This window comes from Microcebus murinus, chromosome 16, assembly GCF_040939455.1.
Source record: "Microcebus murinus isolate Inina chromosome 16, M.murinus_Inina_mat1.0, whole genome shotgun sequence".
NCBI classification, from domain to species: Eukaryota; Metazoa; Chordata; class Mammalia; order Primates; family Cheirogaleidae; genus Microcebus; species Microcebus murinus.
Window position 1 is genome coordinate 53,921,243 of NC_134119.1, and position 27,835 is coordinate 53,949,077.

General features: G+C 49.2%; 1 protein-coding gene across 6 annotated transcripts in view; it reads left to right on the forward strand.

The window, feature by feature from the left end:
* EVC2 (EvC ciliary complex subunit 2) overlaps positions 1 to 27,835 on the forward strand; it is a 149,592-nt gene that overhangs the window by 94,868 nt on the left and 26,889 nt on the right. For all 6 annotated transcript variants that reach the window (XM_012739712.2, XM_075992952.1, XM_020283645.2 and 3 more), the window contains 3 exons: positions 12,333 to 12,560; positions 21,015 to 21,229; positions 22,681 to 22,768. In XM_012739712.2, the coding sequence (XP_012595166.2) occupies positions 12,333 to 12,560; positions 21,015 to 21,229; positions 22,681 to 22,768 (531 nt within the window). The remainder of the gene's footprint in view (positions 1 to 12,332; positions 12,561 to 21,014; positions 21,230 to 22,680; positions 22,769 to 27,835) is intronic.

A 27,835-nucleotide genomic window follows, 5' to 3' on the forward strand; every position in this document is an offset into this window, starting at 1 on the left:
TCTGTTTCTGCTTTCTGCTTAGCAGTGAGACTTGACGCTTTTCCACGTCAATACTCGAGAGTTCCTCGTTGCTTTTACAGCGGCATAGCATTTCACAGTGTGTGCGAACTTTAAGTGATTTAACCAGGTCTCAGTTAATGGACGCCTGAGTTGTTTTCGACCCCTTAAGATTTCAGACAATCCTGGACCCTCTGCTTCTACCCTGCAGCCCTGTGCAGAGAGTCAGGTAGAGCTGTTACTGTCTCCATTTCACAGCTGAGAATACTGAGGCTCGAGAGATTGAGAAGCTTCCCAAGGTCACGTAGCTGGTAAGGGGAAGAGCAGAGCCTAAGCACTGGTCTCTCTGTTTTCATCCCTGCATTCTGTCAGCAATTTGTGTAATGGATCCAGAAATGAAAGGACATTTCAGTTCACCATTGGTGTTCTTCTCCGCTGTTCTTGAACCGCGTATATACAAATTTTTCACAAATATTCTTTAGGGACATAAATGAAAATGGCTCACCACATTTCCCCTTCACCCATTATTTCTGGCCTTATTTTAATGATCTTGCCTCCGTCTGGGTGGCACATGCACCACACGGCATGTCCCTTCCCCTTACATTGGTCACTGTTTAAAGACCTCATGCTGTGCCCGGCATGCACAGGTCATTAGAAATCCCTCCGTTGGAAGAGGAACTCCCGCACCACAGTCACCTGTGCGTCCTGTTGCGTTCATGCAGCTGCCTGGGCGATTATGCAGGGGTGGCTGCTGCTGTCAGGAATGGCCGCCACACTCCTGGGACTTCAGAGGTACTGGGGTCTAAGCATGAGAATAATGTGCTCATTCTCAGATGGCCTCACCAGAGAGGAAACTGATGGCTCAGGTTCTTATAAAGCTCAAAAAGAAGGCATATTGAAAGGTAATCCAATTGGGGAAGGGAGGGAAAATCTATCTAACCAATTGGGGAAGGGAGGGAAATCTATCTATCTAAATCTATCTAAGATTGGGAGAGCTTCCAGAAGGTTCTTCTCAAGTCTACCTTTGCCCTTGTCTTATCTTTTGAGGTAGCCTCTGTCAAATTCATCTTCCTAAAGCACCGTTTTCAAAGAAGTTCTATAGCTTCCCACTGCCCCCAAACAAAATCCAGACTCCTGAGCTTGGCATTCAAGGTTTCACTGTCAGACTTCTGCTCACCTTTCTAATCTTCTATTCTACCTCTACCTACTTCTACATACTAAAGGTTACCTTGGCTATCTCTGGATAGTTTGATGTAGGAACTTTTTTCTACCTCTCTGCATAATCCATTTAAAGACGTTACTTTTCATTTTACTTTTACTTTCAACTTCTGAATGTTTGCATGCATTGTTTTTATTTTTTTATTTTTTTTTTATTTATTTTTATTTTTTTTTTTTTTTGAGACAGAGTCTCGCTTTATTGCCCAGGCTAGAGTGAGTGCCGTGGCGTCAGCCTAGCTCACAGCAACCTCAAACTCCTGGGCTCGAGTGATCCTTCTGCCTCAGCCTCCCGAGTAGCTGGGACTACAGGCATGTGCCACTATGCCCGGCTAATTTTTTTATATATATATATATCAGTTGGCCAATTAATTTCTTTCTGTTTATAGTAGAGACGGGGTCTCGCTCTTGCTCAGGCTGGTTTTGAACTCCTGACCTTGAGCAATCCGCCCGCCTCGGCCTCCCAAGAGCTAGGATTACAGGCGTGAGCCACAGCGCCCGGCCTGCATGCATTGTTTTAAAGAGTCAAACAACACGACAAGACTTGTGCTGAAGAAGGAGCAGCTTCCCAGCCCCCCTCCCCCCACATTTCCAACTCCTTAGAGTAGTTAACAGCCAACTTCTCAGCTTGATCTTTGGTGATTACCTCCATAACTCTAAGTAGCATGCTGGGCTTGCTATTTCTTGATTTCTCTACTTTCAGATTATCTATTTCATTTTCTCTGTGAAAAGTAAGGATTTGCTCTCGGTCTTCTCTCAGCCTGCACCACACCTGAGCCCCTCCCTCACCACCTGACACAGTTAGTTAGGCTAGCATTTGTGGTTTCTGTTACTGTGACTACTTAAATGGTATTCACAACTGCTGAATCGTAGAGTACACTAGGAGCCTTTTCCTTTCCTGTGGAACTTTTTGTTTTTCCCTGCAGTTAATATTGTCCTTCGGTTTCTGTGTTGGTCACTTCCCTGCGTACTTATCATGGATTCAGTCCGCTTCTTGATTGTTTGCCAAACACTGTGAGGACCACCACGCACTGTGATGTCTTCCGTTGGTCCCGTCTTCCTGAGCACGCGTCCCGGGCCTGGAGCGCGCCCTGCGCCTCGCGCCTAGCTGCCCCTTGAGGCCGGCCACGAGCGCATTTCCTCCGCCTCTCCTCCTGTGTCCTTGTTTAAATGAAACACGTCTTCCTTTGGTTTCCTGGGAAAGGACATACTGGGGACTGGATAGTCTGGAATTTTGCAAGCCTGAAATTGCCCTCCTACTTGACTGATAGTCTGACCAATCTTAGAATTCTGGGGAATTTTCTTGAATTATGTTGATGACTTCTTCCCCTTTTCTCTGAGCTCTTTTTCTAGAACTCTTATTTGGGTGTTGACTTCCTGTCCGTTAGTTATCTTTGTTTTAATTTACTGTTTTCCTTTTCTTTGTCCTTTTGCTTTGCTAGCCGGGAGATTGCCTGATTTTTATCGTCCAGACCTTTAACTGAGTTTTTCATTTATGTTTTCAACGAATTATTCAAGAGCTCCTCAGCCCCGAATGGTCTCTTCCTAAAGAAAGAACATTCTCTTATTGTTTTGAGGATGCTATAATTTTGTCTCTCTCTGAGAATGTTGTTGACTTTCTAATATTCACTCGCCTCTGTGAATATTCACTGCTTGATTCTTTAAAAGAATGCATGCAAAAGTTTGAAAAGTAAACTTGAAAGCAAAAGTAAAATTCGCTGCATGTTCACTGACCTCGGTTTGTATTAGAGGCTGTCCCAGGTGTGTGCTCAGCTTATGTTAAGAGTTGAGTAAGAAGAAGCTGCGTAGAGACTCTGAGCCTGTGGCTGGGGCTTGTAGACTGCGGCCTTCACCCTGGTGCCTGGGCTGGGCCAGTCTTGGGGAACCTCCAATGTGAATATCTTCAGATCCCCCTGAGAAGCCTACTCCAGCTCCTGCCTCGATGGTACCAGCCTGGCTGCCCAGCACTTGCCAGGTCAGATGGGGAAGGAGAGCCCTTGTTCTCAGATGTGCCTGGTTTCCTCCCCTGTGTGCAGAGACTCTTCCAGAGACTCAGTCTCCAGTTGTCTGCTGGGCAGAGGTTGGGTGGGGGAGCTCCGGGCCTGTCTCTTCACGAGACACTCAACCTTTTCGCTTCACCTTTCAGCCCACCACTGGATGGGGCTGAGTGGCTATCTAGAGGACCGTCTTTGCTGAGGCTTGGGGAGGGCTCTGCGGTGCAAGTTATGTCGCTCTGTGTCACCCTGCGGTGCAAGTTATGTCGCTCTGTGTCACCCTGCGGCTGCTCTGTAGGATGTGTTGAGTTTCTCCCAGTCAGTCATCCAGTACCTCCAGCATCTAAGCATCTGGCTTTTGAAGCCTTGCCGCCGTCCTTTCCTCTCTTATTTTCCCATCTTTCCTGTCTGCCTTAAAGAAAACCATAGGTGCATCTTTTACATTCATAATCTTCCACTGGGAATCTCTGTTGCTAAGATTTCTTTGCATCAAGCATGTATTTTATAATTAGAAAGGAAGAAAACTCTTTAAAGAAGGAGAAAAAATTTATATTGCAAACCATTATTTTTACCTTTATTGTGCAACTTAAAAGACATTTTATTTAATAATGATGATAGCAATAATAAAGGGATAATAATGGCAGGTTTTATTTATCAGGTGTTCAGTAGGTACCAGACACTATTTCCTTTTCACTGACAAAGCTGAGACTCAAAGAGGTTAAGAAACTTGCTCAGGTCAGACAGCTGGACCAGTGGGAAGCTTGTATATAAGAGGTAAGCAACTTTAAGCAAAACACAACAAAACAAAACTGTACTGAGTGGTGTGAGGTAGTTTCCCTCATTTGTCTGAGATTTCTTCACTTTGATAATGTAGATGATGAGGTGGCTGGTGTAAAGTTTTCCAGCAGCAAAAGAAACAGACAGAGAGAAAGAGAGTGGGGCCAAACAATGAGGCTTTATTTAGCACTCCCAGGTGAGATTCCTGGGCCCCCAGAGAGGGGCCCGAGAAGTCATGTCTGTTTGGAGGGGGTGCAAGCCTTTATACTGTTTGGGGTGGGCTAGAGACTTTTGGTGGGAAGAGCTGAGGTGGCCTTTGGTGGTCATTGAGAAATAGGAGGGGCTGGCGGTATTTGCAGAATCCAGGAGCCAAAACTTTCTTATCCAGGTGGACATCTGGGTGTGGTTCCTCTCAGCAGGGTCTGATCTCATGAGACTTTTCTTTTTTGATCTAGGGAGGGGAGGGGGCCTGCCACCAGCCTTACATTCTGGCCTTTTGGTTATGATGGGCATCACTCTATCTGACTACTTCAGTTAGGGGCTATAGGCTGGGGTCGGCTGGTGGAGGGGTGACTGGATGAAGAAGTAGTTGGTTTACTGCCACTCGTGACAGCTCTTGTAGGCGGCACTGGAGGAACTGTAAAAGACAGGGAGCAAAGAGAAAGATTAGGAAGGTGATGACATCGGGTCTATTAGTGGCAATAGCCAGGTAGCCAAAGGGGATTGTATCCAGCCGAAGGGGGACACATCCCAGCGGCGGCAGTTGTGCAGGTCTTCACTCAGGTTGGTGAGTTTGTCTATGTTCTGTTCTATAAGGCCCAATTCGTTGACATAGTAGCAGCATTATTAACGAAGGAAAAGGCAGATTCTTCCTTTTTTTGTCATCAGCAGATCTAATGCTCAGTTTTGGAGCGTAACCTGAGCCAGCGATGTTAGTTATCTTTGTAGTGAGGACAGCGAGGCAGAAGTGGTTTCTAGGGCGAGTTGTAGGTGATCTGCAAAATCTTGGGCAGAAATGACACTGTGGCCCAGGGCACCTCCCACGAGCCCTGAGGCCGCAGTGGAAGAGGCCACGCTGAGACCCACCATGACAGGTAAAAAGATGGCTCATCTCGACCGGGGCCCCAGAAGAAGCCACCCGAATTCAGACTCACCATATAGAGTTAATCGAGGGACTACCATGACAGGGAAACAAGGACCCGGGGTGGATGTGTTGACGCAGCGGGTAAGTGTTCCGTTGCACCAGCACTGTCCCGGAGCAGGGGAGGTGGCTGTGGTCACAGTATGGTTGGTAAGGCGGCGTCCATGAAGTTGTAGGCAGGGGTCAGTGTGGTAGGTGAGAAAGCGCACGCAGTCTGCATAGGCTTGGGCTGTAGGCTCAGGTTCCCAAAGGGCAACGCGAGTGAGCAGAGTGGAGTATGAGGGAGTCCTTTGAGGGTTAGAGTAGTTTAGAGGGACAGCAGCCAGCAGGGGTCGCTGAAGGGAGGCACCGAGGAAACAGTGGGAAATATTAGGGATTATTTCAGAGGAATTTAGGAAGACCGAGGAGGGTATGTAGGGCTTGGTAAGGCGGAAGAGGCTGTGGGTGGAGCTGAGGAATCTGAGGAGATAGAAGAAGGGCGGAGGTTTTGGAGGAAAAGTGGAGGGTGGTGCCCAGTTTGGTTAATAAGTCTTTTTCTAATAGTGGAGCGGGACAGGTGGGCATGATAAGGAAGGAATGGGTGATGGGACGGTCATCTATTAGGTTAGGGGACTGGTAGTAGGGGCCGTGAAGGATCGCCGTCAGTACCCATAACCGACACCTGGGAAGGGTAAGTAGGCAGAAAAAGAAGGCAGGACAGAGTAGGTAGCCCCGTGTCAACCAGGAAGGACACTGCCTTACCCGCTACCTTGATTGCTACCCTGGGCTCAGCGAGGGTGGTGGGGGTGGCAGAGCCGGGGCATCATCGGTCTTCTGTAGCCAAGCCCAAAATTGTCCACGGCAGGTCTGGGGGTGGAAGGACTGACCCTCTGGACATTTGTCCCAAGGGGCAGTCACCCTTCCAGTGTCCCTCTTGACCACAGGCCAGACAAGGCTTATTGGGCTGACATGGCTGCGGGCACCGGTTGGCCCAGTGGCCTTCCTTACCACACTTGAAGCAGGTGCCCAGCAGAGTGCGGCTGGTGGCTTTAGATGAGGCCGATGGCCTTTCAGGCCCCGCCGGCCACAGAGCTGCAACCAAGGCTTGGGCTTGCAGGTGTGCCTTTTGGCGGACACAGGCTTTCCTTTGGGCCTCTGTCTGTTCATCTTGGGAATTAAAGATTTTAAATGCCATGTTCACCAGGTCACGGATGGGGGTCTGAGGGTCTTCTGCCTTTTTAAGTTTGCGTCTAATGTCAGAGGAGGACTGGTGATAAAGTGAGTTGCAAGGACGGTGGCCCCTGCTGGGGAAGTGGGGTCCAAGCGGTGTATTGGATGAGAGCATCCGTAAGGCGGCTGAGGAAGGCCGCGGGATTTTCATCTGGCTTCTGAGTGACTTCTCTAAACTATCATAATTAACGGCCTGGTGGCAGCGGCCTGGAGGCCAGCAAGAACGCATTGCAGCATGCGATCTCGGCGGGTTCTGCCATCTCGGCCGGCGGGGGTGTCGGGACTGCGTGGGACAGCCTCGGCCCCGACCGGCATGGTGCGGTCTGTTGCATGGACTTGGTCGGCATGTCCCTGAGCCGTCACCCAGACATGTTTTTTTCATCAGTAGTGAGAGTAGAGGCCAAAATGACAAAAATGTGACGCCAGGTCAAATCATGTGCTTGTGTAAGGTACCGGAACTCTTTGGTGCAGACCGTGGGGTCGTTAGAAAAGGAGCCTAAATGCTTTTCAGTCTGAGAGATCAGAAAGGGAGAAGGGAACATGGACGGGCACGGCAACTTCGGTACCGGCTACCTCTCGCCGGGGACAGAGAGAAGGTTTGGCCTGAGGGTCCCGCGTGGGATCCAGTGTGGTGACTGACGGGGCGTTGGCAGAGAGCCAGCGTGAGCGGTAGCGGAGGATGGCGGGGCACGAGGAGGAGGAGGGCCCAGATATGGTGGAGGCGGAGCAGGGAGGAGGGAAGGGAGTCAGGCGGAAGAGGTTTCTAACGGGTCCTTCGGCTGAGAGGTGGAAGCGGCCCAGGACATAAGGGATCTCCCCCCATTTGTCATTTCACCAACAAAAGTTATTGAGGTCTTCTAAGATTTTGAAACTGAAAGACCCGTTTTTAGGCCACTGTGATCCATTGTCCAATTTGTACATCAGCCAGGCGGCGTTATAATGGAAAATGAGTCGCTTGGGCCGAATATCAGGCTTGAGGCCCAGGCTGCAAGACTGGCTAAGAGACAGCTCAGAGGCGTGCTGGGTTTTTTTGGAGGGTTGATGGCCCATGTTGTCCTAGTCCAATGAGGGTAGGACAAGATCGAGGAGTTGGTGTCCCAGGTCACCAATAAGGCCTTGGAGAGAAGGCTCTGAGCTTTGGAAGGACTGACTGAGGGGCTCAGGCTTCCCCGAGACACTCGGGGCCCTATGGATCCTTACGATGGAAGGACTGACTGAGGGGCTCAGGTGTCTCCGAGACAGTCAGGGCCTTCTGAATCCTTACGATGGAAGGACTGACTGAGGGGCTCAGGTGTCCCCGAGACACTCAGGGCCCTATGGATCCTTACGATGGAAGGACTGACTGAGGGGCTCAGGCGTCCCCGAGACACTCGGGGCCTTATGGATCCTTACGATGGAAGGACTGACTGAGGGGATCAGGTGTCCCCGAGACACTCAGGTCCTTATGGATCCTTACGGATGGAAGGACTGACTGAGGGGATCAGGTGTCCCCGAGACACTCAGGGCCCTATGGATCCTTACGGATGGAAGGACTGACTGAGGGGCTCAGGCGTCCCCGAGACACTCGGGGCCTTATGGATCCTTACAATGGAAGGACTGACTGAGGGGCTCAGGCTTCCCCGAGACACTCGGGGCCCTATGGATCCTTACGATGGAAGGACTGACTGAGGGGCTCAGGTGTCTCCGAGACAGTCAGGGCCTTCTGAATCCTTACGATGGAAGGACTGACTGAGGGGCTCAGGTGTCCCCGAGGCACTCAGGGCCCTATGGATCCTTACGATGGAAGGACTGACTGAGGGGCTCAGGCGTCCCCGAGACACTCGGGGCCTTATGGATCCTTACGATGGAAGGACTGACTGAGGGGATCAGGTGTCCCCGAGACACTCAGGTCCTTATGGATCCTTACGGATGGAAGGACTGACTGAGGGGATCAGGTGTCCCCGAGACACTCAGGGCCCTATGGATCCTTACGGATGGAAGGACTGACTGAGGGGCTCAGGCGTCCCCGAGACACTCGGGGCCTTATGGATCCTTACAATGGAAGGACTGACTGAGGGGCTCAGGTGTCCCCGAGACACTCAGGGCCCTATGGATCCTTACGATGGAAGGACTGACTGAGGGGCTCAGGTGTCCCCGAGACACTCAGGGCCTTATGGATCCTTACAATGGAAGGACTGACTGAGGGGCTCAGGTGTCCCCGAGGCACTCAGGCTCTTATGGATCCTTACGGATGGAAGGACTGACTGAGGGGCTTAAGTGTCCCCGAGACACTCAGGCCCTTATGGATCCTTACGGATGGAAGGACTGACTGAGGGGATCAGGCGTCCCCGAGACACTCAGGGCCTTATGGATCCTTACGATGGAAGGACTGACTGAGGGGCTCGGGCGTCCCCAAGACACTCTGGGCCTTATGGATCCTTACGATGGAAGGACTGACTGAGGGGCTCGGGAATTCCCGAGACACTCAGGCCCTTATGGATCCTTATGGATGGAAGGACTGACTGAGGGGCTCGGGCGTCCCCGAGACACTCAGGTCCTTATAAATCCTTACGATGGAAGGACTGACTGAGGGGCTCAGGTGTCCCCGAGACACTCAGGGCCCTATGGATCCTTACGATGGAAGGACTGACTGAGGGGATCAGGTGTCCCCGAGACACTCAGGCCCTTATGGATCCTTACGATGGAAGGACTGACTGAGGGGCTCAGGCGTCCCCGAGACACTCTGGGCCTTATGGATCCTTACGATGGAAGGACTGACTGAGGGGATCAGGTGTCCCCGAGACACTCAGGTCCTTATAAATCCTTACGATGGAAGGACTGACTGAGGGGCTCAGGTGTCCCCGAGACACTCGGGGCCTTATGGATCCTTACGATGGAAGGACTGACTGAGGGGATCAGGTGTCCCCGAGACACTCGGGGCCTTATGGATCCTTACGATGGAAGGACTGACTGAGGGGATCAGGTGTCCCCGAGACACTCAGGGCCTTATGGATCCTTACGATGGAAGGACTGACTGAAGGGGCTCGGGCGTCCCCGAGACACTCGGGGCCTATGGATCCTTACGGATGGAAGGACTGACTCAGGGGCTCCGGGGTCCCGGAGACACTCGGGGCCTTTTGGTGGAGGATCTCTCTCTTGGGCCCAAGGTTGTATGGACAGTGGCCCTGGAATGGACACGCTGGGCTGAGACCGCAAGGGCAGAGGGACATACCCAGGTCAAATAGCTGACTAGCGTCCAGTGGAGGTCCTGGTCTGAGCTCAGGAAGACATGAGAGAGGCCAGGGCTACCATGGCCCTGAGTCAGACTGGCGTGACGGAGAGCAGATCGCGGTTGGGGGGGGTGAGATCACCAGGGCAGGAGGAGTCTTGTGGTGCTGGAGGAGCTTGCTATTCTGGTTGTGATGGCTCTGGGTAGACGTATGTTCGAGTGCATCACACTGTGCTCGCACTGTGCACAGGTTTGTACTGCAGTTGTACCCCAATAACGCTGCCGTGTTGCAGCGGTACTATTATCCCATTGTACAGATGAAGGATTGTAGGCGTGGAGAGCTTAGTGGCTTACACCCTGGGCATGCAGTGTGGTGCCCGTGCCCTGCATCACCATACCTGCCCCTACTCCGAATTTAGGAGTTATTTCAAGGTCATAGCCATGTCCAGTCCCTCTCTGCTTCTTCTTTACCCCTCCTCACTCCCTAGGTAGGTTGCACATTCCTTTATATTATATGTAATTGGTGCTCATTAAATATTTTTTGATTAATGGACAAAGGTGTAAATGTATTTTCTCTTGTAAATTTAAAGTGAAAAAGTAACTATGGGAAGAAGGGGGTTTGCTGGGAGACAGCTCAGATCCATAAAGCACTTTAGAGACTCAGCCTCTGCATGTCGCTGTATAGAAGCAATCTCGGGGGCCATTCTCACAGGGCGAGGGAAGGACATTGCACCAACTGCAGGAGCTCTGCAGCCTCCCTGGGCTGACTTGACTGCTGCTCCTTGCAGAAGGCCCAGGTCCTTAATCTGCAGTTACCATGGAAACCAGCCAATAGACTGGTGGCTTGTCACCTGGTTCTCCAAATTAGTGAAAGGTGGGGATCTAGTAGCATCCTTTTGAGAACAAAACGTTCCCTTTTGAGCAGGGACTGTGAAAATGAACCTGTCTTCCAGGGCAGCTGCGTTTCTCTGCCTTGATTCTGGGCGCTGCCTCTGGCCCCAGCCTGTGCTGCTTCTCTGCCAGCCAGATATGCAGGAGCCCGAGGCCTGTGTCTCTGCGGAACTGTGTTCTGTGTGTCATCCTTCTCCGTGCTCCAGGGCCTGTTTTAGGCACCGCGTCTCCAGAAGCCTTTGCGTGCCCAGCCCACAGCCTCCACCCTTCCCCAGAGCACTAGCTACCTCTTGACGGCCTCAGTGTTTCCTGTAGCACAAATCACGGAGGTGAAATCTGAGTTTTTCAAACCAAGACTTGCATTCTTCCAGGGGACACAGGACAGGCCCAAGAGGCTGGACGGCCACGGAAGGAGCATGCCCCGCCACCTCCCGCCAGCTTCTGCTGCACGTCAATGTCTTTCCTGATGCTGGCTGCACTGAAATATCTAAATGTAAACATAAGGATATTAAAAATAGGTTACATAACATAGTATAAAATTCCACTTTTTTTCAGTTTTTTTGTTGTGGTAAAATTAAAATATACATCACATAAAATTTTCCATTTTAACCATTTTTAAGTGCACAGTTCAGAAGCATAAGGACATCACATTGCTGTGAAACTGTGAGCACCACCCATCTCCAGAACTTTCTGTCTCGCGAAGCTGAGACTCGGCACCCCTTTTAACAGTAACTTCCTGTCCCCTCTCTGCCCAGCCCTGGCACCCACCATTCTGCTTTCTGTCTCTAAGACTTGGATTGCTCCAAGTCCCTCACAGAAGTGGAATCTACAGTGTTTGTCCTGTGGTGGCTGGCTTATTCCCTATGGTACAATGCCCTCAAGCTTCATCCATGTAGCATGTGTCAGAATCTCCCTCCTTTTTAAGGCCAAGTAATATTCTGTGGCATGGACTTGCCACATTTTGTTCAGCCATACGTCCATTAATGGACACTTGGGGAGCTCTCATCTTTGGGCTGTTGTGAGTAAAATTCTAGAAACTTTTAAAGATGCAGATACAACAAAAGACTTCAAAGAGATATCCTGTTTGTGCCGGTTACCTTTTGGCTTGTGCTTTAGCTGCACGGCAGGGTGGTGACCTGCTCGGGTAGGTCGCGAGGTCCGAGAGCCCCAGGCGGTGTGGTGCCCGTGGGGTGCCCTGCAGAAGGCATCAGAGACAGCCGCAGCGGAGAGGAGACGTACAGGGATGGAGGAGCTGCTTCACTGAGTTAATGAACAGAGCGAGGGGCACTCACCTGGCACCTAGCAAGTCCCTTGGGTGCGGGCCTGCCCGCCCTCGGGCGCTGTGGCCTGGTGAGTGCCGGCCTGGGGGTGAGAATCCCAGAGCAGAGGGGTGCTGCAGAGAGGCCTGGTTGGGAACGAGAGACCCAGGGGACAAATTCCAGGAAGACGAGGACAGGAGTGGGGGTGGAGGGGCTGTTCAGTCATTGCAAAGGGTGAGAGCCTCGCCGCACAGCAGGGCGTGCAGGGTGCAGCGTGCTGGCGTGTGCGTGCTGGGGAGGGCAGAACAGGCCTGTGCAGGGGGACCTTGGCTGGGCTCGAGTGGGAAGGGCCTTGGAGCCCGGGCTAAGAAGTCGGAGCTTCCACCCTCTGGGACATGAGGGGCTTTTGAAGGGTTTTAAAGAGGATGGTGACAGGCTTGGACTGGCCTCTGAGCTGGTGAGTGTGGGTTGGAGGGCGGCTGGGCTGAGAGCCCCTTGGGGGCTTCGCACCCTGCCTTCAGTTGCTGCATCGCTGGGAACCGCGGGGCGCTCCTCAGAACCCGGGATCCCTGAGCCCTAAAAAAGCCCTGGCTGTCTGCTCCACCCACTGCCTGCTCTCTGTTTGGGCTGTCCCCTCCCAGGTTCGGGGCGAGTTGCTGCGGGAGAGAGTGCAGTGGCTGGAGGCCCAGGAGGGACGCTTCGCCGAGGCGCTGGTGGCTCTGCAGTTCCAGAAGGCGGCCAGGGACACTGAGACGCTGTCGGCCTACAGCGCCCTCCTCAGCATCCAGGACTTGCTCCTGGAGGAGCTGAGCGTGTCAGAGACGCTGACCAAGTCGGCCTGCGCCCAGATCCTGGAGTCGCACAGCCCGGTGAGTGTGGCCTGGGGAGGGAGCGGGCCCCGCCACCCCACGCCCTTTCTGGGGCTGTCTCCCACCTGCAGTGAAGGGCTGCGGTGCCCAGTGCTGCCTGTGCCTGGGGAGGGAGCAGGCCCCGCCACCCTTCTGGGGCTGTCTCCCACCTGCAGTGAAGGGCTGCAGTGCCCAGCGCTGCCTGTGCGCCAGGTTCCGGTGGGGGCTCAGCGAGGTAACGTGTCTGAGAGCGCTTTTGCGCGCTCAGCCCAGGCAGCTCCGTCGGTGGCCTCTGAGAAGCGTCCCGCTTGGGTTTCAGCGTCCCCAGAGTGGGGACGCAGCCTCCAGTCAGGGCCTGTGTCCCGGCTTCGCGGGCACTGTCACTTCCTTCAGAGTGCTGTGGGCACCAGCAGTGTCTCTCTCCGCTACTGGCGTCCTGAATGCAGCCACATGTTGGATTATTTATTAGTTTTATATATTTTATTATTTTTATAATTCTAATTATTCCCATTATAACTACATGCTACATTCTTTCAAGGTGTGAGAGGTGTATCCATAAAACAAAAGATGTGGTAACAAGTATTTAAAGTACTTATTTTAGGTCCTTTATGTGTAGATTTTAGAGTTCATCATTAGTTATTATCATAATTACTTACAGTGAGGAAAAAGGACCGCACATTCACTGAGTCCCTAGTATTGAGAATAGGCATGCTCTCGTTCTCTAATTAGCCTTCTCAAGATTATCATTTAAGTGTGATTAATAATGAGTTGCAATTTTACACTGCTTTACAATTATGCTCTTTGTCATTCGTTATGTTAATTAATTACCTAGCCCTGCTGTGCAGTCGGTGCTGTTACTATGCTCAGTTTTCAGGTAAAGAAACTGAGATTTGGGCAGGTGGCAGGCCAAGTTCTTTGTGAAGACCACATGGCTAACCAATGCAAAGACACTGAATCTATTTCTGACTTCCACCCACTATGTCATGTTCATGGTCTGTACCAGCAGGGTGTGCCAAGGGAGTTCCCATATTTGCTTTGAAAAGCAACAAGTAATAGTAGATGCTGATGGGTCCAGGACTGTGTTTTGGACAAACACTATGTATCCTGCATGTGACAACTATTTGGGGGATAGAAAGGAAGTAGAGGCATTATATATATTTCAACACAGAACGTGCAGACACTGGACAAAGAAAAATGAACATTCTTTTAAATGCTTTGTGAACTCACAAGAGAATATGGAAAATCCCCAAGACATATCCCAGAGTAAGCTAAACTCAGAGCAGAGGAAAGCAGGTTCAGGAGCTGGCTTCACCATGGAGCGGAGCTGAGAGCTGCGGCCAGGGCTGTGGGGCTGGCTCTGGGGAAGCCGGAGAGGACGCCTAGGCAGCACTCCCGTGAGGGAGGTGGGGGCAGGGAGAAATCCACCTGCTGGTGAAACCTATCTCATGCCAGCTCGTGCAGGGAAGTCTCCCTGTGAGGTTTTTTTTTTTTAATCGTTTTTGAAGTCTGATGAGGAAGAATCCCTGTGAGTTTTTAATCAAAGCCTTCCGCTAACATGGGGAATGTGTCCAAATGTATTTTGGCAGTTCAGTCAGGAAACCTACAAGGTGATAAATTAAATTACAGTGGTTCCAGGTTGGCCAACTGTCCCAATGCAAAGACAAGTCCTATCCTGAGAGAAATATCTTGGGGGCACCTCAGGATTTCCACAGGTTAAGGTCAGCCAAATCTGAGCTCCCAATTGAAGAAAAAAGTCACTGAACACATAAAAAAGCAAGGCAAGATGACCTATATATGGGAGAAACAAACAAGCAATAAAACACACATTAAGGTCCCTGAAGACTTTAGGTATCTGAATTATCAGCATAGAATATAAAATAATGATTGATGAAATTGTTAAATAAAGACAATACAAAAGTGATTTTAAAATTTCATTTGCCTAAAGCATATAGTGATTCTAAACTTGCATATACTTAATAAAAGACTCAAAATAAAGAAAAATTGCCAGTACAGGGAGAAATTGATAAATGTATCATAATAATGGGAAATTTCAGCACAGTTCTTTCAGGGGTTGATTGGTTGATCAAATGAAACCCAAGAAAGGATATGGATGAACTGAATAACCCATTTAACAAGCTGGTTTTAATGTACATATACAGAATCTCCCTGTTGGTTGTTAATGAACATACATTGGTCTTCAGCATACATTGGAACAGTTAAAAATAACTGACTATGTGATATCTTTGTGACCACCTTTTGATAAAGGGCAAGTTAGTTTAATTCAGTTAATAAAAGATAATTATAAAACATTCATACTTTGGACTTTGGAAATTTTAAAACATACTTCCAAGTGATTCATGAAAGAAATCATAATGAAAATTTAAAAATACATAGAACAGAAAAATAATGTAACTTTAACATGTCAAAATGTGTGAAATTCAGCTGAAGGTGTTTCTAGAGGGAAATTGATCCCTTAAACATATTAGAAAAGAATAAAAGCTCACTATTAAGATCATACTAAAAATTAGTGTGGAAACAACAATAAATGCACCTGTAGCAAGTGGAAGGAAAGAACATAGCATAAATAAAATTAGAAACAACACTACCATAGAGAGAATTGATACAGCAAAAAGTTGAATTTTTTTTTAAAAAAATATACAAATCCCTGGAAAGACCAACCATTAAAAAATAAAAAATGGACAAGTAAATAATATCAAGAGTATAAAGAGCAGCATAACTATAGGTGAAGTAGACTTTTTAAAAATAGGCCGGGCGCTGTGGCTCACGCCTGTAATCCTAGCTCTTGGGAGGCCGAGGCGGGCGGATTGCTCAAGGTCAGGAGTTCAAAACCAGCCTGAGCAAGAGCGAGACCCCGTCTCTACTATAAATAGAAAGAAATTAATTGGCCAACTAATATATATAGAAAAAATTAGCCGGGCATGGTGGCGCATGCCTGTAGTCCCAGCTACCCGGGAGGCTGAGGCAGAAGGATCACTCAAGCCCAGGAGTTTGAGGTTGCTGTGAGCTAGGCTGACGCCACGGCACTCACTCTAGCCTGGACAGCAAAGTGAGACTCTGTCTCAAAAAAAAAAAAAAAAAAAAATATATATATATATATATATATATATATATATATATATATAAATAAGAGAATACTATTAACAACTTTATATAGATGAATTCGAAAACTGATATAAAATGGAAATTTTTAAAGAAAAATATAAATCACCACAATTGAATCAAGTAGGAAAAAAAGTCTGTATCATTCTATTACCATGACAAAATTTGATTCAGTAGTTAAGAATCTTCCGACATATATACAAAAAAAGTTAGCCTCAATAGTTTATAGGTGAGTTTCACCAAACTTTAAGGTATTTCACCAATCTCTTATATAAATTATTCCTGGTGTCAAAAAAATAGGAAATATTACTCATTTTATGATGTTCTGATAACTTTTCCACCAAAACCAGACATGAATAGTATAAGAAAGAACAGGCAGGGTTCAGTCTTACTTGTGAACATAGATGTACAATTTGTAAACATAATATTGTTAAGATATCCAGTCATCTACAAAAATGTTTAAGACATCATGGTCAGGTTGAGTTTATCCCAGGAGTATAGATGGGTCGGTTTAACATTAGAACACCCATTCACAAAATTTACCTAATTAACAGATTAAGCGGGGAGGGACTCATGTGATACTTTCAGTGTATACAGCATAAGTCTTTTTTTGACACCATTTAAGATAAAACTCCCTAGCAAATTAATAATAGGAGGACACTTCAACAGCACACTCACCCATAGTGCACAGCAAGTGCCACACTTGGAGGTGGCAGGCCCAGAGGTGGACTGCTGCCGCGTGGCAGAGGGAGGGAAGCACGCCTCGAGTTGGGGCGAGTGGGATGTAGGAGCCTCCGGCTTCCCGTCCACAATTCGCCTGCTCAGCCTGAGTGCTGGAGAAACGCCCTCAGTGCGCCCTAGAGCCCCGCATGGCGCTTCGTCCTTGAGACCCCCTGGTTTTGTCAGTGACTGGGGAGTACAGCGCTCACATTGCCATCTCTGAAAGCTCTTTTGAGTAACATCAATGCTTCCTATTTCTAGTTTGTTTAGAACAAAAGAGTTAATGTGTCCTGAATTGGAAGCAACTGATAATAAATCCGATGACATCATATTACTAAATTGGTGGTAAGGCAATGGATATAGTGCATTTTTTCTTCAGCTCGCACTGGGAGGGAAGACAAGCCTGTCGTTTTACTCTGGATATTAGACTTTCATTGTGTAATTTGCTTATTCTGTGTAAACCACTTTCCCATTGTGAATGGGCTTGTAAGCTGTTAAATATTCGAGAAAATCAAAAAGCATGAAATAAAATGCTTTGGAAGAAATGGCTCCTAAGAAAACTGTATCAAGTGTACCTCATTCGATGGAAGATTGAGACTCATTTTGTAAAATCAGAGCGCATGCTAGCCTGGATTGGCTCAGAGGGCTGTGTGGCAGTGACGGGCAAACCTAAGTAGGGAGGACTCGCTCGTGGCAGATAGTGTGGCCCAAACCAGCCGTGCCCGCTGGGTCTGCACGTCAGCTGCAATTGCTGTGTGTCCACTTTCTGAGCCTGGCCTGGGCGTCTCCCTCTGATGTTCCCTCAGCATCGCCTGCTGATTGTGCCGGAGTTTTCCTACTTCCAACTTCTGCTGCCCAGCCTCACTGCTCTGACTTCTAGGCCTGAAATACAAAAATAACATTAATATTTGCTAGCATCTGTTGAGCTCTCGTTAAGTCCAAGGCACAGGGTTAAGTGTTTAAACTTTATGTCCACCCCATGACATTTGTGTACCCATCCTACAGATGAAGGAGCTGAGGCTTAGGAGGGTTAAGTCATTTCACCAAAGTCCACAGCTGGAAAGCAGACTTTAAACCTTCCCTCATAGCCTATTCTGCCCTCACATCCCCTTCTGCCTACCTCCCTTCTCCCTGCTCCAGTCCCTCTGCACCCTGTCAGCAAAGGGATGTTTCTGAAAAGTGAAAGTGATGCTTTGCAGCCCCGACCCAGCTCTGCACTGTAAAATCCCACCATTCACCACTCCCTTCCTAGGAGCCTGCATTTTGGTCCCTGGACTGCTTGCTGTCCCCCGAGTGCTTGAGACACACTGAGGCACCTGTTACTTTGAAGGTTCTCTGCCTAAAATGCTTCTGACACACCTCTTTGCAAATGTCAGTGCATATTCTAAGACAGGCTTGAATGTTGCCACCTCTTTGAAGCCATCCATGATTCCCTCTGGCAGAGCTGGTCTCTCCCAGCTCTGTGCTCCCGTAACCCTCCATCCTGAAGCAGGTGATGGCATTTCCCATCACTGTGACCATGTTTACACAACTGTCTTCCTCACTAGACTGAGCTTTCAGAGTCTAGGGGCCATGTCTCATTCATCCCTGAATCCCTTGTGCCCCCAAAAAGGCTTGGAACTCTGTCTGTCTATCCATCCATCCAGCTGTCTGTCTGTCTTTCTACCCTTCCATCCATTCATCTGCCATTATCTATCCGTTCATTCATCCACAGACACTGTGCAGTGCTCACCAGGGCAGTAGAGCCGACATCCATCCTGTCTTGCACAGCTCAGAGATTTCAGATTCACTTCAGACTCTCTGTGCCTGCTACCTTATGTACAAAAAGGGAGAATAATATATTCTACCTTGCGTTATTTTGTGAGGATTAAATAAACGAATTCATGTACAAATACTCTGAATGAAATTTGGTGCAGCATAGGCATTTGGTAAATGCTAGCTGGCGCCACCACCACCACCATCATCGCTGTTACTTCTTCCATTAGCCAAGCACTGTGCCCGCTGCTGGGGAGGGAGGTGAGCAAGTCAGCTCCCGCATCAGGGTCCCGCCCTGGCACTCGACATCTGGAGACGAAAGCAAGCATTAAAGAAGACAGTTCCAGAACTGAGCTTTGAATTCCAGATGTGCTAAGTGGCAGGCAGATGTTGGGGTGTTGCAGGGGCTTCGGGGACAGGACTGAAGCTCTGGGCGAACTTGCCGTCAGCAGATTATATTTCTACTTTCTTTGTTTCTTTTCTTTTCTTTTTTCTTTCCTTTCCTTTCCTTTTCTTTCATTCCTTTCCCTCCCTCCTTCCTCCCTCCCTCCCTCACTTCTTCCTTCCCTTCCTGTTTCCTTCCTTCCCCCCTTCCTCCCTCCCTCCCTGTTTCCTTCCTTCCCCCTCCCTCCCTCCCTCCCTCCCTCTCTCCCTCCCTTCCTTCCTCCCTCCCTTCCTCCTTCCTTCCCTCCCTCCTTCCTCCCTTCCTTCCCTCCCTCCTTCCTTCCCTCCCTCCTTCCTCCCTTCCCTCCCTCCCTCCTTCCTTTCCTCCCTCCTTCCTCCCTCCCTCCCACACTTCTTCCTTCCCTTCCTGTTTCCTTCCTTCCCCCTTCCTCCCTCCCTCCCTGTTTCCTTCCTTCCCCCTCCCTCCCTCCCTCTCTCCCTCCCTTCCTTCCTCCCTCCCTTCCTCCTTCCTTCCCTCCCTCCTTCCTCCCTTCCCTCCCTCCTTCCTTCCCTCCCTCCTTCCTCCCTTCCCTCCCTCCCTCCTTCCTTTCCTCCCTCCTTCCTCCCTCCCTCCCTCACTTCTTCCTTCCCTTCCTGTTTCCTTCCTTCCCCCTTCCTCCCTCCCTCCCTGTTTCCTTCCTTCCCCCTCCCTCCCTCCCTCCCTCCCTCCCTCTCTCCCTCCCTTCCTCCCTTCCTTCCCTCCCTCCTTCCTTCCCTCCCTCCTTCCTCCCTTCCTCCTCCCTTTCTCCCTCCCTCCCTTTCTCCCTCCCTCCCTTCCTCCCTCATTCGTCCCTTCCTTCCTCCCTCCCTTCCTTCCTTCTTCCTCTCTTCCTCACTTTCTCTCTTTATCTTTCTTTGCAGACAGAGTCTCACTGTGCCACCCAGGCTGGACTGCAGTGATCATCACTCACTGCAGCCTTGAACTCCTGGGCTCAAACGATCCTCCCACTTCAGCCTCCCAAGTAGCTGGCACTACAGGTGTGCACCATCATGCGCAGCTAATTTTTTTTATTATTTTTTGTAGAGATGGGGTCTTGCTATGTTGCTCAGATTTGAATTCCTGGCCTCAAGTGAAACTCCTGCATTGGCCTCTCAAAATGGTGGGATTACAGGCGTGAGCCACCATCCCTGGCCCTCCACTTTATTTTCTATTCCTAAGCAGGACTCACCTGCTACGTGAAAAGCCACTCTTTGTGCCCCACTGCTTCTCTGGTAACAGTGACAGGTCTGGGCTCGAGCCTTCCCTTCCCATATGGTGGGATGTGGTGGCATGTCGGCAGAAGTCTGGCCTCCGACCCAGGCTGCTGGCCATGCTGGCATCTTGACAGAACATCCTGTTGGAGACTGTGTTGGGCTGTGTTTCCACGCGGGGTGCCACAGCCAGAGGGCTGGTCACAGTTACCAAGCTCAGCATGCCAGAAGCCCTGCTTAGGAGCTTTCGAAGACTTCACACGGCCCTGGGGACAACACCAAGTGCTCAGCTTAGCTATAAGGCGAGACTCCATGCTACGGCCTCAGCTGGTCTCTGCAGCTGTTATTTCTTCTGTCTTGTTCTTGAGTTGCATTTCTGAGTCTTTGGCTTTGAGACCCTCTGGGAGTTTGATATAAGTTTTGGCCCCTCTGCAGAAAGCCAGACCATTTGCCACATATTTTAGGAGGATCAAGGACCACTATCCCCTGATAAAATCCATCCCAAGCCTCTTAGGAATAAACCCCATCCCCACTCCGCACCCCCACCCTTCACCCCCACTTACGGCACTGGCCAGACTGGTGAATAATGGGTTAAATGTGCCTGCGTTCTCCAAGGCCTGGGGCCCTCTTGCCTACCTCCCTCACCCGCCTAAGCAGGCTGCGCACAGATTATCCCTTGCGCTGAAATTATCTACTTCTGGTGGCCTAAGAATGCAGATTTCTTCTGTTTGGGCAATAAGAGGCTGTGTAGAACTAGTGGTCAAGAACACAACCCTGGAGCCAGCTGGGCTGGCCTCACATTTTGACTCGGCCACTTACAAGTTGCATCACCTGGCACATTACTTTAACTCTCTCTGCTTTGACTGCTTCATCTGTAAAACAAGGAAATGAGAGCATGTGTTCTGGAGGGTGTGCAGGGACTCGCAGGACAGACAGACGTGAGCGCACAGACGGTGCCGTGGGCGCCAGCCGGTTTCGCCGTGGCAGAGGCCAGCAGGCCCTCCGCGGCGCGCGAGCACACTGCGCTCGCCAGGGCGGAGCCGCAGCCCTGCCCTGGAGGAGCTCACACTCTGGCAGAAGGGAGGGCCGTGACCTCAGGCCACGGTGGAAGCGGGCACATACCGGGGGTGGTGAGTGGCCACGTGACGGGAGGGTGTCTGCACCTTCCAAGGGACTTAGGGAGCCCTTCACTGAGGCGATTCTTCGTAAGCAGCAGGACTCACCGCCTGCCCTCTCCTTGGGTAGGAGCTGCAGGAGCTGGAGAGGAAGCTGGAGGAGCAGCTGACCCAGCAGGAGGCGGCCCAGCAGCAGCAGGCCCTGGCGAGCTGGCAGCAGTGGGTGGCCAATGGGCCTACGCTTCTGAACGAGCCCGGGGAGGCGGGCCCTGAAGGGCAGGCTGCCAGCCTCCTGCGGCAAGCCCTGAGCAGGGCCCAGCAGTTCCTGGAGCACCACCAGCAGAGGTAGGCTGAGCGCCGCATGGCGTTCCGTGGCGTCAGTCCCCTGCAGGCCTGGGGGACCCAGCCTCTTCAGCTCAGCCCGACCTTGCCCCGCTGGCCCCACACTCCTGCCTGAGTGTCACTGAAGTGCTCAGGTGCACGCTGCTAGCTTTGTAGGATCCTGCTTCTGCCCTGCCACCTTCTATATTTTCTTTTTCACTTTAGTATCATACTAAACAGTATTTCAACCATTTTATTTTTGAATAATTATAGATTCAGAAGACGTTGCAAAGATAGTAGGAAAGGTCACATGTGCTTTCGCCAGCATCCCCCAGTTGGCCCCATCTTACATAATCATGGTCCCTACCCAAACCAGGAGTGACACTGGGGCAAAGCAATGGATTTGGCTGCAGGCCTTTTTCCAGTTTTACCATGAACATAGGAGTTTATACCATGCTTTGTAAAATTTTAAAATAGACATGATCTCAATCTTCCTTTTTGTTCTTTGCCTTCTTTTTCACTGAACTTTAGGCAATTAGCCATGGCTGTGGCATTAAGAACTCTTGGAGAAACATCATTTGTAATGGCTTCGTAATTTTCCACCCTGAATATAATACTGATATGGAAGGGAGAGCATGCAAATGCTATACATAGTGTGATTAATTTTTTAAAACGCACCCAAGTTAATTACAAGGAAATAGACGAAATTGTAATGGATGTGATTATGAGATTATAGGAGATTTTAATTTATTTGATTGCGCTTTTCTGTGCAAACACAACGTCCAAGTGCCATTCAGTCCCACTGAATCTGTGCTGTCGAGGGTGCTGATCGGACGTGCTGGCTCAGGTCAGCCTGAGCCTTCAGGACACGCAATATTACGCACTCCCTGCGGGAGATGGCTTCCGGTCAAGCTTTTGGTTTGAGCTGTGCCTGCAGAAGGTCTGGGTGTATTAGCCCGAGAGAACACGCGGCAGATCCATGACGCCAACTTTCATTGGCTAAGGGGTGGTCAAGAAGACCCCCTTGTGTGGAAGTTAGGAGGCCTCCTGTTTTCAAAAAGGTGACACCCAGTCTTGTGGTCGGAGCCACGACCGCACTTGGAAAAGGGTGCGGGGTCTGCTTCGCTCAAGGGCGTGTGGCGGAGGTGGCCCTCAGCACTTGGCCTTCTCGGTCGTGACCGCGAGGACTGACACAGGGTCTTCAAAGCGAGATCCGAGGCCACCCTGCGAAGGCACAGAGCGTCTGCCCGGCGCCCACGGGGTCTGCGCCCTGGCGCTGCATGGGGGAGCCGTCCTGCGTCTCTGCGGGGCGGTCCGGGCAGGGAGGGAGGCGAGCCTCGCGCCACCGCCCTGTGCAGACACGCGCATTTAAATCGCGCGGCTTGGATGTGAGGTTCTCTGTCACTGCAGCAGCGCGATGATCTCCTCCCGGCGTCGCTTCCTCGCGAAGCCGCTCACCACGCTGTCTCCCGCAGGCTGGGCGCCGAGCAGCAGCGCGCCGCCGCGCTGGAGGCCGAGCTGGAGCGCGCCGAGACCGACGCCTTCGCGGCGCTGCGCGGCCAGGTGAGACCCCGCGCCCTCGCCGCCCGCGGCCGGCCGCCCTGCGTGCAGACGCGGGAGAGCCCGACACGGCCGGCGCGCCCTGGGGCCCTGCGTGCAGACGCGGGAGAGCCCGACAGGGCCGGCGCGCCCTGGGGCCCTGCGTGCAGACGCGGGAGAGCCCGACACGGCCGGCGCGCCCCGGGGCCCTGCGTGCAGACGCGGGAGAGCCCCACAGGGCCGGCGCGCCCCGGGGCCCTGCGTGCAGACGCGGGAGAGCCCCACACGGCCGGCGCGCCCCGGGGCCCTGCGTGCAGACGCGGGAGAGCCCCACAGGGCCGGCGCGCCCTGGGGCCCTGCGTGCAGACGCGGGAGAGCCCCACACGGCCGGCGCGCCCTGGGGCCCTGCGTGCAGACGCGGGAGAGCCCCACACGGCCGGCGCGCCCTGGGGCCCTGCGTGCAGACGCCCCACAGGGCCGGCGCGCCCTGGGGCCCTGCGTGCAGACGCGGGAGAGCCCGACACGGCCGGCGCGCCCTGGGGCCCTGCGTGCAGACGCGGGAGAGCCCCACAGGGCCGGCGCGGAGTCTGTTCACAGCAGCAGCTGCGGCCGCAGTCACGACGGCCTGGCTGGCGTCTCTGCTGAGCCCTGACAGGCACACTTCTCCCTCTCCTCAGTCTCCAAGTTTAACGTGCAGAGGGCAGGTTCCACAAGGAACAAAGTTGGTAAGAGAACAGCGAGTTTGAGCTGCGACAGGCGGGCCTGGCTGGTCACCGCCCGGCTGCAGCGCTGGCTTGCCTCCCTGCCGAGAAGCCCGGCCATGGGCCCGGAGCTCTGTGCAGAGGCGTTGACCGGGTGCTGCTAGTTGTGTGTGTTGGTTTTTTTATTATTATTATTATTTCAGCATATTATGGGGATACAAAGGTTACATATATTGCTCATGGCCCCCTCCCCCCTCGAGTCAGAGCTTCAAGCGTGCCCATCCCCAAACATTGCACATCTCACTCATTATGTATGTATATACCTATCCCCTCCTCCCCCTCCCACTCCCCCCAACACCCAATGAATGTTACTCCTATGTGTCCACTTAGGTCCTGCTCAGTTAATACCAATTTGCTGGTGAGTACATGTGGTGCTTGTTTTTGATTCTTGATATACTTCACTTAGTAGAATGGATTCCAGCTCTGTCCAGGAAAATACAAGAGGTGCTGTATCACTGTCCTTCCTTATAGCTGAATAGTACTCCATGGTATACATGTACCACATTTTATTGATTCACTCATGTATTGATGGGCACCTGGGTTGTTTCCCCAACTTTGCAATTGTGAACTGTGCTGCCATAAACATTCGAGTGCAGGTGTCCCATTTGTAGAGTGTCATTTGATCTTCTGGGTGGATGCCCAGTAGTGGAATTGCTGGATCAAATGGTAAATCTACTTATATTGCTTTAAGGTATCTCCATATTGCTTTCCACAGAGGTTGAACTAGTTTGCAGTCCCACCAGCAGTGTAGGAGTGTTCCTATCTCTCCGCATCCACACCAACACTTATTGTGTGGGGACTTTTTGTTAAAGGCCATTCATACTGGAGATAAGTGATATCTCATTGCAGTTTTGATTTGCATATCCCTGATGATTAGAGATGTTGAACATTTTTCATATGTTTGTTGGCCATTATTCTGTCTTCTTTCGAAAAATTTCTGTTCATGTCCTTTGCCCACTTTTTGTTAGGGTTGTTTGATTTTTCCTTGCTGATTTTCATGAGTTCTAAATAAATGGTAGTTATCAGCCACTTATCAAATGTGTAGCTTGTGAAAATTTTTTCCCATTCTGTAGGTTGTCTGTTTGCTCTCTTGACAGCTTCTTTGACTGTGCAGAAGCTTTTTATTTGATTAGGTCCCATTTATTTATTTTTGTGGCTGCTGTGATTGGCTTTGGGGTCTTCTTCATAAATTCTTTGCCTACGCCAATGTCTAGAAGAATATTTCCAACATTTTCCTCTAGAATTCTAATAGTTTCACACCTAATGTTCAAGTCTATTAACCAGTGTGAGTTGATTTTTGTGAGAGGTGAAAGGTGTGGGTCCTGTTTCAGTCTTCTACATGTGGCTATACGGTTTTCCCAGCACCATTTATTGAATAAGGATTCTTTTCCTCAGTGTATGTTTTTGTCTGCTTTGTCGAAGATTAGTTGGCTATATGAGGATGGTTTTATATCTAGGTTCTCTGTTCTGTTCCACTGGTCAATATCCCTGTTCTTGTGCCAATCTCGAGCTGTTTTAATTACTATAGCCTTGTAGTATAGTTTGAAGTCTGGTTAATTGATTCCTCCTGTTTTGTTTTTATTGCCTAGGATTGCTTTTGCTATACGGGGTCTTCTCTGGTTCCATACAAAGCGTAAAATTATTTTTTCTATATCTATGAAAAATGATGATGGTATTTTAATAGGGATTGCATTGACTCTATAGGTCACTTTGGGTAGTATAGACATTTTAACAATGTTGATTCTGCCAACCCATGAGCATGTTATATTCTTCCACCTGTTTACATCCTCTGCTATTTCCTTCTTTAGTGTTTCATAGTTCTCCCTGTAGAGGTCTTTTACCTCCTTAGTTAAATATATTCTAGGTACTTTATTTTCTTTGTTGCTATTTTGAAGGGAATTGAGTCTTTGATTTGGTTCTCACTTTTACTGTTGTTGGCGTATATGAATGCCTCTGATTTCTGTGTATTGATTTTGTATCCTGAGACTTTACCAAATTCATTTATCAGTTCAAGGAGTCTCTTGGTTGAATCCTTGGGGTTTTCTAGATATAATATCATGTCATCAGCAAAGATTGAGAGTTTGATCTCTTCTGCTCCCATTTGGATGCCCTTAATTCCGCTCTCTTGTCTGATTGCTGTAGCAAGGACTTCCAGCACTATGTTGAATAGAAGTGGAGACAGTGGGCAACCTTGTCTTGTTCCAGTTCTAAGTGGGAATGCTTTCAATTTTTCCCCATTCAGTATTATATTGGCTGTGGGTTTGTCATATATGGATTGTATCATTTTTAGGTAAGCCCCATCTATGCCTATTTTGTTGAGCGTTCTTATCATAAAAGGGTGTTGAATTTTGTCAAATGCTTTTTCTGCGTCTGTTGAGAGGATCATATGGTCTTTGTTTTTACTTCTGTTTATATGGTGAATTACATTTATAGATTTGCCTATGTTGAACCATCCCTGAATCCCTGGGATGAAGCCCACTTGGTTGTGATGGATTATTTTCTTGACAAGCACCTGAATTTGATTGGCTAAGATTTTGTTGAGAATTTTTGCATCTATATTCTTAAGGGATATTGGTCTGTAGTTTTTTATTGTTGTTGCAATTTTCCTGGTTTTGGTATCAGGATTACATTCGCTTCCTAGAATGTGTTGGGGAGAATTCCATCCTTCTTGAGGTTGTGGAATAATTTTTGCAGGATAGGTACTAGGTCTTCTTTGTAAGTGTGGTAAAATTCGGGTGTGAAACCCTCTGGTCCGGGACTTTTCTTTTTAGGAAGAGTTTTAATTACTGTTTCTAGTTCGGCTCTTGATATTGATCTGTTCAGGAATTCTATTTCTTCCAGGTTGAGCCTAGGGAGGCTGTGTGTTTCTAAGAAATTGTCCATTTCCTCCACATTTTCCAGTTTGTGTGCATAGAGGTTTTTGTAGTATTCATAAATTATATCTTGTATCTCCGTGGCATCCATTGTAATTTCTCCTTTTTTGTTCCTGATGGAGCTTATTAGAGATTTCTCTTTTCTGCTTTTCATTAGTCTAGCCAAAGGTGTGTCAATTTTGTTTATTTTTTCAAAGAACCAACTTGTTATTTATTTATTAATCTTTTTATTTATTAATCTTCCGTATAATTTCCCTGTTGTCAATTTCATTTAGTTCTGATTTAATCTTAATAATTTCACTTCTTCTGCTGGGTTTGGGGTCTGTCTGTTCTTCTTTTTCCAGCTCTTTGAGATGATTCATTAAGTTGTCTATTTGTGATCTTTTCTTCTTTTGCATATAGGCATTTATGGAAATAAACTTAACTCTCAGGACTGCTTTAGCTGTGTCCCACAGGTTTTGGTAACCTGTGTCTCCTTTGTCTTTTAGTTCCAAGAATCTTTTGATTTCCATCTTAATTTCTCATTTATGAAGTGATCATTCAGCAGAAGGTTGTTTAGTTTCCATGACTTTGTGTAGAAATGAGGGCTCCTGTTAGGATTGGTTTCTACATTTATTCTATGGTGATCTGAAAAGATACATGGTACAATTTCTATTTTTCCAAATTTTTTGAGACATGCTTTGTGTCCTAGGATATGGTCAATCTTAGAGAATGACCCTTGAGATGATGAGAAGAATGTATATTCAGTGGTTTGGGGGTAGAATGTCCTGTAAATGTCAGTCAGGCCCATTTGTTCTAGGGTTCTATTTAAGTCCGTTATTTCTTTGTTGATTTTCCGTTTGGAGTATCTGTCCTGTGCTGTCTGTCAGTGGGGTGTTAAAGTCTCCGACTATTATGGTGTTGTTTTTCCATTTTTTAGATGAAGTAGAGTTTGCTTTATGAATCTGGGTGCACCAAGGATGGGTGCATATATATTTAGAATTGTTATGTCTTCTTGTTGAACTGTACCCTTCACCATTATATAGTGACCTTCTTTGTCTTTTATTACTTTTGTTGATTTATAAAGTAAGTTATCTGTAATCAGAACTGCCACGCCAGCTTTCTTTTGGCTTTTGTTTGCTTGAAATATTGTACTCCTTTACCTTTAGTCTAACAGCATCCTTGCAGGTTAGATCTGTTTCCTGAAGGCAGCAGAAACTTGGCTCATATTTTTTTATCCATTCGGCCAGCCTATATCTCTTCAGTGGGGAGTTCAAACCATTCACATTTATTGAAATAACTGATAGGTGGGGCAGATTTCTGTTCATTATGTTCTGTTGAACTTTGTTGCTTTGTTTTCTCTCTTGAGCCGCTGTGATATCTGGGCTTTTATCTTTAGCTTTTGAGTAGATTTACATTCGTGAGTGTTTATTGTGCTGATCCGTGGGTAACACTGTTTCGAGTACTTCTTGAAGGGC